General features: G+C 39.9%; 1 protein-coding gene across 1 annotated transcript; it reads right to left on the bottom strand.

Annotated features, from left to right (window-relative positions):
- Positions 1–768: 768 nt before the first annotated feature.
- On the bottom strand, positions 769–2,454 carry LOC145437634 (uncharacterized). Its single transcript, XM_080314915.1, has 3 exons — positions 2,349–2,454; positions 1,454–1,496; positions 769–1,098 (listed from the first exon to the last, which is right to left on the bottom strand). The coding sequence occupies exons 1-3, from the start codon at positions 2,419–2,421 to the stop codon at positions 858–860; spliced, it is 357 nt and encodes a 118-aa protein (XP_080171041.1). The 5' UTR covers positions 2,422–2,454; the 3' UTR covers positions 769–857.
- Between the last annotated feature and the right edge of the window lie 8,635 nt (positions 2,455–11,089).

Raw genomic sequence — 11,089 nt, 5'->3', positions numbered from 1 at the left:
CTTGGCGAATTTGAGGGGGCTTTCTTGCATTTCATTGATACCAGAAAATATAGATTATGAGCTGTTTATGATGAATTGCATTGTCGCAGGCGAGGCACGGCCTGTCTCGTGCCTCACCTGTGCCTCACCTCTCCTTTCGCGCTGTATTTTTTAACACTATATGATTTTGATGTCGGGTGAAAAATGTTCAAATTTAGTTATTCATGAACATCGCAGGAAAATATCATGATCATTGAAGGTTTTCACAATCGTCTTATACAGTGGTCAAGCACTGCCTCCCTGGCCTCCCCTGACCGCACGTCTCTGATCGTGATCAGTCCGTAACCTATTGCCCCTTGTGTGTAGATCAGGTGCATTGTTCAGCCTCTCGACTTTTGTAGTGGTTTACAAATCCAAGCCGTCGAACAAGGAACCTCACGTATCGCTTGTTCGAATGCTGGCAATCTCAGTAACGCCATACAGCATTAATTCTGACTCTGGAAACAAATTTTAACAAAGCTAGAGAAAATCAAGGAATCAAGTCGAACACATTGGGGAGGCAATATTCAAACGTGTCTGATTCTTTCGGGTGCAAACTTACACGAACAGAGAGGTCAATACCGAAATATGAACCCAAAGCGAGATTAATGGACGACAATGAGACCTACATAGTTCCTACATATATGCTCATTAGTTTCTTGTATAATTTGTGATGTTACGACGTCTCCGGAATTTGCTTTCCCCGTAACTTCTACGTACTGTTATGTATTACACAGAAATGCATCGGGATTGAATATGCAATTTAATAATAGGTAAGACGGAAACTAATATCAAAGATGGCGGAGTCTGATGTTCAATCAAGATATTGGATCCTCAATCTAGCCTCCATGCCTGTCGTCGTATTTTTTCGCTTCCGTGGAAAACGTTTCAACTGCTTCTTGCAGTGCGGGTAGCGTGTATTTCTTGACTATGTCCCCCGCGGTTTTGGCAACTGAAGCAATGATGCTGGCGTTGCCGTTATGGTGACTTGTAAATGTTGCTTTAATAGTTTCTGCAGCGGCGCCACTGTGTTCGTTTACCAGTTGTTCGACAGTATTCACCGTTGTCAAACCAAGTTTGCTGCGATTATAAATATTTTGTGAATACGCTGACATGAACGAAGCATATCCCCGAGCTGTGCCACAATTCAATAAACACAAGAAGCATCGGGGCCATGGTATCACAGATAGATGGTCAAATTATTTATGTAGCGAGGAGTGCAATTGAAACTATTACTAACGATAAACTGATCGCTCAAAGCTGACGATAGGACACAGTATGCCTTCATTGAATGAAAAACGTACTAACTATCAAATCTTAAAGTAAAAGGTAATTGGTATGCTCATGGTCGCATTACAGCGAACTGGAGCTCACAACGCGCTAGAATGTTCCAATTCCAAACGAACGACTGAGCAATGAGCATTGAGCAACTTACTGCGCTCCATTGATCAATTCCTTTGCCTTCGACCACAAGTCAGCTGAAATAAACAGCGCTGATTATTGCAACGAATCGTCATAAGAATGCATTATAAAATTGTAATCGGTGGAGAAACAAGATCAGCTATAGAAGTTCAGAAGTTCAAGCAGTGGATATAGATACGAAACGATAACATGCTAATTGTATCTTGTTATAGGCCTATGGTTCACATACTGCAAAAAAAGAGGAGCATTAAAACAATATTTGAACAGATAATATTAGATCATTACCTGATATTATGTACATTCTCTGCGTATGGATATTCTTAAATTGCTACTCGATCGTGCACCCCTGATGCGGTAATACTAACCAGCTCAATGGCCCATTTTATTGATACGAATGCGACATATATACGATCGAATATAGTCTATCTTTGCCAGGGATATCTAGTTCCCCAATATTTAGTATCCCTGATATATGGGAGAGGTTCTTAAATTTACCTTTTCGGCTAGCGTGGACAGCTAAAATTCTTTGGATGATTCCGTGGATCTCCAAACCACGATATATGGGGAGCCGAAGACTACAAAACGGCCTGACTATTATCAGCTGGATTATTATTAGTGTTCGTATAGTCCGTGTGGCTACTGTGACCTGCAGTCAGTACTGAAAACAGTACAAAATATGAACATAGGAAAAAAGTAGGGATCTTCTAAAGTACAATGTAGTTCTTTTGTCGTAGTTTCTACATTGGCCTCTTGCGGTCCCCGTAAAACTGGTCCGTGGACCCCAGGTTAAGAACCCCTGATCAATGCTATAATGTAGTGTTAATTTGTTAATCGATTCGCGTGCCCACGGGACTAGGACAGAATCGGGTTTGGTAACCATAAGTAATTTCGAACTCGTAGACACTTACTGTATCCAGTCGGCGCTGCCTCAACAGCAAAAACGGCGGAACACAAAATTACCAAAACCACTGCCACCTTCATGCTGCACGGTGTGATAGAGTACAGTACAGATCTAATAAACAGATTCGTTCATTAAAATCTGGCAACAAATAATAACACACGGTGTTGTATTTCAGTGGGCCTACCTTCACGGATATTTCAACTGAGATCGTAATCTTGCAACAAACTTACATTCTTGTGGGATATAGTCTAGCTAGGCCATGGGCGGGAAATATACCGCACGCAGCGGGATTTTGTCATTTTGAGCGACCAGCAGGCAGACGGTAATCGACCTTGCATGATAATGTGACCCGCGGTTACAGTCTGCCGCAATTGACCAATACTTGCTTACTGCGTCAGACTGTAGTGAATGATGTTCACGTATAGTGTTTATACTTTATGTGGGTTTCTACGTCGGACATGTAGCCAGAGTTCAAAGATCTTGCTGACAATTTTGATCGGCCACAGGTGTCTCATTGACTTCAACAGCTATTAAAGTAGCCTACATTACGTGAATAAATACTGATTTCGTCTCTATGCTTTAACTATAGACGTAAAGTTTATATGAAATAGCCTTCTATTAATTCCTTAGTCAGTGGTTCCCAACCTTTTTCCACCCACGTACCATTTCGCGGTTTTATGCAGTGCTCGCGTACCACCGAAATAAGTTACGCGCGCCGAAGGCGGTCAAAAAGTTTCTACCGAATGTTTCCACCCTTTTTAAGGCGCAGTATATGATTTCTGTGGTGGATCCATATGGAATTCTTGTGGTGAAATATATTAAAACGGAAATTGTTTAGGTAAGAATCCCAATGCTTTACGACTAGATCTCTTCCCGTAGGCCGTCATTGGTAGGATTGCCCCTACCCACGGGCCACGACGACGAGGACCTTACCACGACGAAGACGGATTAAAAAAACTCAAAATCAACCCCACCTGAACTAATAACTCCCTTCGGTCGAAAAAAACAAACAGGATCGACTCGTATACCACCCGGAAGACCTTCGCGTACCACTAGTGGTACGTGTACCACGGTTGGGAACCACTGCCTTAAAAGTGAATGCATCTACTTGGGAATCCGATCTCCGGCCCGCCGACTGGAGAAGTTGCCCGCCCCTGCTACAGGCTATATATATATGCAGCAAACATCAATATGCTCGGACCTGTTCAGTAATTGCGGAGATGAAAGTACCCCCCCCCCGAATATTCAACTGTAAGTTACTATAGGCTTATGTCACACCTGATGTGCCACTGCCATATTCACGCCCCGTGCTACTACCATCATCAATTGCCAATGCTGCTCAGATAGCTCTGCCTCTTGCATTTCTTTCTTTTCGACTTGTAGTGTGTGTGTGTGCGTGTAGGCTACTGTAATATATGTATTGCGGACGTACCGTTCCAAGTCCGACTATTGCAATATGATCGTTTTGAGAATATACGTAAAGTTGCTGTTTAAACATGCCCAATTCGCTCATATTCATGTGACGAGGTCTATGGCTATTGGCTAATGGAGTTCAAAGTGCGGGGTCCACCACACTGTTACAGGTTTCGTATTACAAAGTCCGAGTACTCAGCGATTTTACGCCATCGCTCAACATAACAAACACGCGTCATTGTTTGCTATTTGCATTGCATTACGGAATATAATTTGTTACAAGTCGCTTCAAATAACCTTGTTACCAGATATCACGAATTCCGCAACTGTTAATGCTCAGATCTGGCTTCTATGACGCTGAATGCGACGTTATTAGGGCTGGGCACAATGATTCGAGTACTCGAATCTGAATCGAGTATTAATTTTAATGATTTGAGTCGAGTAGTAAAAGACGATTTTTTCGAGCACCGAAATTATACGCTCCTCGCCACTGCAAGTTAGTTTATCAACGAAAATTGTAGTTTCGATACTATTTTCCACTGTGGAAGCCGTGAAACCTTGATTGGCCTATCGCAGCATACGAAACATATAGTGCAAAGCTACGAACGTTCCTGAAAATAACACATTTCCGAAGTCATGATCATCTCACAATATTGTCACGAACTGCAGCGAAATCGGTATGGTCGGAAAAGTGCCAAAGTATCTTTAATGTGATGCATAACAGGCAATATATTTTTTGTGGTGGCATAAAAGATACATATTTGAACTTGGACATCTTACATACTGTTATGACGTCATAATGAGTGATACTCGATTACTCGACTCGACTCGAAGCATAATACGTGATTCAGAATCGAATCACCAAGGTACTCGAATTCGCCCAGCCCTAGACGTTATACAGAAACAGTTGAGCACTGTCTCTTTTGGAGTGTCCAAAATTTGACTTTCATCGCCAATTTCTCATCGAATATTGCCGAACATCATAAGTCCCTGACATATTAATTAAATTATTGTCCAGGCCAAGTTAGCTAAAGATGCTCCAGGTCTGAGATATGCGCAATTATTTGTAGCCAGACATCCTGAAGAGCTGATACCTGAGCAGTATTTGTAGCCGTACATGCTCAGGATGGATACCTGTTCACAAAATCGTCCCAGAATGATGTGACTCTGATACCTGCGCATTATTTACATCTGGGCGTTCTTCGAATTTGAAATCGACTCTCTGTTACCGGGGTGGACTAACTACGGCCAGCAACACCATTTTGTGCGTCCCCCGATAGCCTCAAGAAACGTTTCAAAAATATTGATAAAATACATAACAAAAATCTAATTATTGCAGCGACCTGACTTAACTTATTCTTGATATATTTCACCGTGACAATGATGAGTTGTAGTCTTATTATTATCTTTATTTTTATTTTATTGCTAGCGCCATATAGCCTGACCTCAAAGTAGTATGGTTGGAATCGATCGGTACGCACCAATCAGAGAGCGCCACGTCATCATAATTGCCACGCCCCTTTTCATGCCCAACCCTAATCACCACGCCTATATGACGCCCATTGCCACGCCTAGATATTCTAATGTTTTGTGAATTTCAATACCGATTTTCCATGTGTATTTTGCAATATGTATTGAATAACTTGCTTCCGAGAAATAAATATCATTCATTATACGTTTGAATTCAGCGCTTTTCATATCTTCTAACACTTTACTCAGTCTCCTTGAAATAGCATTGTATAGTGTACGAGTTCATTTTATTTCGTAAAAAGAGCATATCAATGATATCGTTGATCGTTATTGCGTCGATTCACTAGCTGAAATCCTCCAGATCGGTTGATGTTTCGAGGTACACCGCTTTGCTGCCGTCCGACACTGCGATCCGAGTTCCTGCGTTCGATCTGACCGTTTTGTTTGATGTAGCGATCACTGGCTTGTAGTATATACGATACGAGCGGAAGGTCGGGATTAGGAACAACTACGCTGGGCGAATAGATGACGAATTCATCAGCTCGCAGTATAACCGCTACCTGTATAATGTTTGCATGTCGAGTATAAGGGTATTTAACTCAGCACTAAAATGCCAACGGCTAGCCGCAGGGGTCCGGTTCTCGTTGCTATAGTTAAACGAACACCTTCGCCGCAGGTACGCGATCACCAACGTTATAATGATAAGGACAAATTAGCCGCATGAAAGCGAGTCTAATGAATATAACGACAGACAACAAGTTAGTTGAAAAGTAAAACTAATCGTGACCGATGCAAGACGACGTGAAACAGCGCTTTCGCTCGATTCTTGTAGTGACCACATTTCATACGATTCAGTCGTTTTCATGTCACTAGAATAAGGGTGATTAAACCGACAGTGAAACGCCGCCGACGTCTTATAACGTAATAATGTAAGCTGCGTCGGGTGCTGCTATAATGTTCGGAGCGAATATAGTAGAAAGTCCACGTCTGGACACCTGTATGCAGATGCGCATACTACCGTAGTAAAACACATAATAGAATGCAGGCAAAATTCGATATTGCTTTGTGATGATTTTGATGTTGTTCCATACCGATTGGGAAGATAGGACTCCTAATTTCCTAACTAACTACAAAATCCCTAGTAACATAGTCGGACGCATAACGGAATTTACGCAAAATCGGTATTGCTCTGCGATAATTTTGACCACTATGTTTTGATAATAACTTGCTTCCGAGAAATAAATAACATTCATTATACGTTAGATGATACCTTTCCTTGATATTCTATTATGTGTATTTAGGGCTTATGCGACATCACTATGTTGGCGACAGGCCTGATTTGAACACACTAATTTTGCGAATTAAACTTATCGCTCAACACGGACACTCAATGAAGAGCACCCTGGAGACCCACATAAATGCTCCACAATTCTTGACATATAATATACTGAGCATATAATAAGATGACAAAACCTATACTTGAGTACTCCGAAATGTACAAGTACTTTACCTTTTCACGACGTTTTTGTAAGATGAATACTAATTTTATTGAAAAAATGAAATTTATGTTCTCAAGTAGGTTTTTTTGTCTACACGCACCAACAACTCAAGTATTTATGACACAGGAGTGATTCATTAAGTATAGCGCAAGCAGGCCAAACCTATAATTGAGTGCTCCAAAATGTACAAGTACTTCGCTATGTACTCCCTCCACGTAAAAAGTGACAGATTTAGGCAAAAGTTGCTATAGAACTGCGTTAGTTTTAAAGTTGTTCCATCATGCAATGTGTGAAGAAATTTGGTATGCTGCATAATCACAATGCCCTGGAGCTCATTTAGATACGTTTTTTTAATGTAGTTACACATTCTAGTTGTTTCGATGTAAGGAAAAAATCATTCGATAACTCGATAGTTAACACGCGTTGATGTAACTTTCCTCATTTGTATGCATAGCCTACGCGAAATTATTATTAGCATCTTCGAAACTTTTGGTCTAGTTCATCCGCTTGCATTTCGAAACGAACCATCACGACAAGACTCTAACCCACCACATCCGAGGTTTCAGTTGATCATATCGAAGAATATCATGTCCATTCGTGTTACCATCCCACAGATTTCGCCATCCTCACACGGTAGTGCTAAGACACAGACAAGATGCGATGCTGGAAATATTGAAAATGAGAAAGCAGACCTTGGTGTCATTTGATTTGGATTTTACACCCGATGAACCCACCATTCGTACTGCGCATTGGGATGAGGATTCTATCATTGATGTCGAGGGAAAGGAGATATACAGATTTGTTGGTGTCGTGAATATTCAACGAAAGTCGGGGTATATGCTTGTGCATGGCTCGCGTATTTGACTGTGAAGATATCGCTATACATAACGTGCTGTTCACCGTATCGATAGCACCAACGAATATCCGTGAAAGGGTTGTAATCTCGGTGAAATAGTGTGCGACACATTTTTCATGATTATTCGCTGCGCACTATAGATCGAATATGTCCAAGATTACTGCTAGTGATATATACGTCATAATGGATCGGATTGACCCGATGAACTGGTATAGGTTTGCACGAGAAAAACTTGAGCTATCTGACAATGAAATTGCCGAATGCCAATACATGGATTGCTATAACTTAACTGAGCAACGATATCAAATGATACAGTTATGGATTCGTAAAAATGGTCGTTACGCTACGATGAACAAACTTAAAGAATTAGTTTACAGTTGTCTGTATCAGATACCTTCGAATGGATTGAGAGACATAACGTACTAAGAGGAAAATAATATTGTGTAGACTGGAGAATAATGAAGATGCTCTCAGAAGACTTCAATATCGGTTTATACGCAATCATATGCTCATGTATGCGAAGCTGGTATTGCTTTTACATCGCAAATCAAAAAAAGGATTCTGATATCAAGAAAGTATGCCAAGATCTGAAAGAAGCTCTACACCTTGTTCTGGACGAATAGTTAATGTGCTTGCCCGTTATTACCTCAAATAAACTGAACATGTGTATTTAATTGTGTAAAATGTGTTATAAAAGTCGGTCTACGGAAGTGAATAGACAAGTCTGGACCTGTCTATATTACAGCATATTGGAGATAGATTGTGAATGCGTGAGCTGGACTAACTTTTTACGTAGTTCGAAATCGCCACTTCTATACATTAATTCAAAGTATTTGTCAGTCATCGCAGCACCGCTCATATTGCGCACCATCTATTTATTTCACGGATAACAAATTACTCTTGCTTTTATCAGAGGATACTTTCCTAGGGTTTGCTTACTAACAGTACTTAGTTTTGATTAATGAAAAAATATAGTGATTGAAAATAGATCACTGGATTATAGTTTACAGAAAACTCCACAATTCTATGTGACGTCCTTGCATGCCAACAACCTTCGAACTATTCGCCACCTCATAAACACGCAATTTTTACAGGCTCACACACTTTGCTGCGTCTGAAGTAGAATTTCAGCGTCGTTGTTTGCTATAAGCCGGGAAATTAGAGTCGCTGCTTCGCGCAATTTTTACAGGCAGTCTCACACACTTTGCTGCATCTGAGCTTCATACTAATACATGCATAATTTTTTGCATGACGAGAAAACGGGTAATTAAATCATCAATAAACGCCTCACCACAATTCTTGACATATAATATACTGAGCATATAATAAGCTGACAAAACCTATACTTGAGTACTCCGAAATGTACAAGTACTTTACCTTCACACGTCGTTTTTGTAAAATGAATACTAATTTTAATGAAAAAAGTAAAAATTATGTATATATAATTTATGAGCTATTCTAAAATTCGCTACGCCTGATCGTATCAAAGTCGCTCAACTATAGCATAGATTGTGCCAGCAAAATGCAAATTCGTATTAAGGGTAGCCTGCCTGGTCCCGCTTATTACTCATAGATAGAATCGAAAAAACTAATCGAAAATATTTACGGAGTTTGGATGCGGCATATTCGGGCTTTTAAAACTTATTCATACTCATGATTCGAAATACTTTAACTAACTTATGTTTTCGACATAAGATAAGCGCAAAGTGTACAAATTTCGAAGTTGCGCAAATACCACAAACTTTGCTTGCTTTCAGAGCCGGCACTAAATGCAAGACAGACTTTACGCAAAACTTGCTATTCTGAAAATTTTGTCAAGGTAATGCTTTAAAAACTTATACTTGGAGCTTTACTTGAGTTTTATAAATTAACGTAAAAGTAGTCATTTCCGAGTAAGTAAAACGTTCGTATTGTAGGTTCATTTCTGCTTAATACTATAATTATCATGGAGTTGGAGCAGTCCAATATCAAAAACACCCGAAAGTATTTGTTGCATATAGCTAAAAACCTAATTGAGTACTCTGAAGAAGTGCAAGTAGCACAGTTTGTGGTATTTCTATGACATCGAAATTTAGCTAACCAGAACTTATACTTGAGTACTCCGAAATGTACAAGTACTTTACCTTTACACGACGTTTCTGTAAAATGAATACTGATTTTATTAAAAAATAAAAAAGCACGAAAAAATACATTTTATCCCAAACCATCAGAATACTAAAGTAGCTTATTGCGTATATGGACCTAATACTAAAGTGTGTGACACAGGAGTGATTCATTAAGTATAGCGCAAGCAGTCCAAACCTATAATTGAGTGCTCCAAAATGTACAAGTACTTCGCTATGTACTCCCTCCACGTAAAAAGTGACAGATTTAGGCAAAAGTTGCTATAGAACTGCGTTAGTTTTAAAGTTGTTCCATCATGCAATGTGTGATGAAATTTGGTATGCTGCATAATCACAATGCCCTGGAGCTCATTTAGACACGTTTTTTAATGTAGTTACACATTCTAGTTGTTTTGATGTAAGGAAAAAATCATTCGATAACTCGATACTTAACACGCGTTGATGTAACTTTCCTCATTTGTATGCATAGCCTACGCGAAATTATTATTAGCATCTTCGAAACTTTTGGTCTAGTTCATCCGCTTGCATTTCGAAACGGACCATCACGACAAGACTCTAACCCACCACATCCGAGGTTTCAGTTGATCATATCGAAGAATATCATGTCCATTCGTGTTACCACCCACAGATTGCGCCACTGCCTCATCAATAATTGTTACGTCATCATCATCACTAGCTTCCGGCTCTTTACTATACATAACGTGCTGTTCACCGTATCGATAGCACCAACGAATATCCGTGAAAGGGTTGTAATCTCGGTGAAATAGTGTGCGACACATTTTTCCACAATTCGAATGCATGTCGGTTCATACTAAGACCATGTTACGGTCAAATATGTGTGTTTTTCTGTCTCCAAGTCAGCTACCCCCACATTGAATGTACAGAGTCGGTGTCAAATTTCTACAGCTACGTAAGGGAATTTTTAGGGTTACCCAGAATGACGATTTTTTCAATATATTTGAGAAATGACATAACGCACCTTTAGGGCTGTGCAATCTGTTCCATCATTATACGCTTGTAAGTCGCCCCGAGCATTCGTGTGTCAACGAGTATGCAGTAATCATTTTCTTCGCTACCTGAAATGGAACGATTTAGCTTCAAACTCAACGCATTAGCATAGCGAATTTAAGTATAGATGATAAATAATATACAGTATAGCTCTACCTAATTAATTCATAATATTGTAACCACAGCGAGATTCGAGTAATAAGCGGGGCTAGATAGTCTACCCTAAACAGAGAACTTGCATATACATTCGAATTTATGCGACTTCGGCTATATTGCCGGTTAACATTATAGCCGCGCACAGGACTGATTATTACGTTATAGCTATTTAAATGGTACGATATAGGAGAAATCTCGGTACGCTGGCGATTTTTTCATAATA

This window comes from Botryllus schlosseri, chromosome 4 (assembly GCF_051294905.1).
Source record: "Botryllus schlosseri isolate E-star chromosome 4, Bs_hap1, whole genome shotgun sequence".
In the NCBI taxonomy this organism is placed as follows: Eukaryota; Metazoa; Chordata; class Ascidiacea; order Stolidobranchia; family Styelidae; genus Botryllus; species Botryllus schlosseri.
Note: the sequence above shows the minus strand (reverse complement) of the source record. Positions and strands in the feature narration are given on the sequence as shown.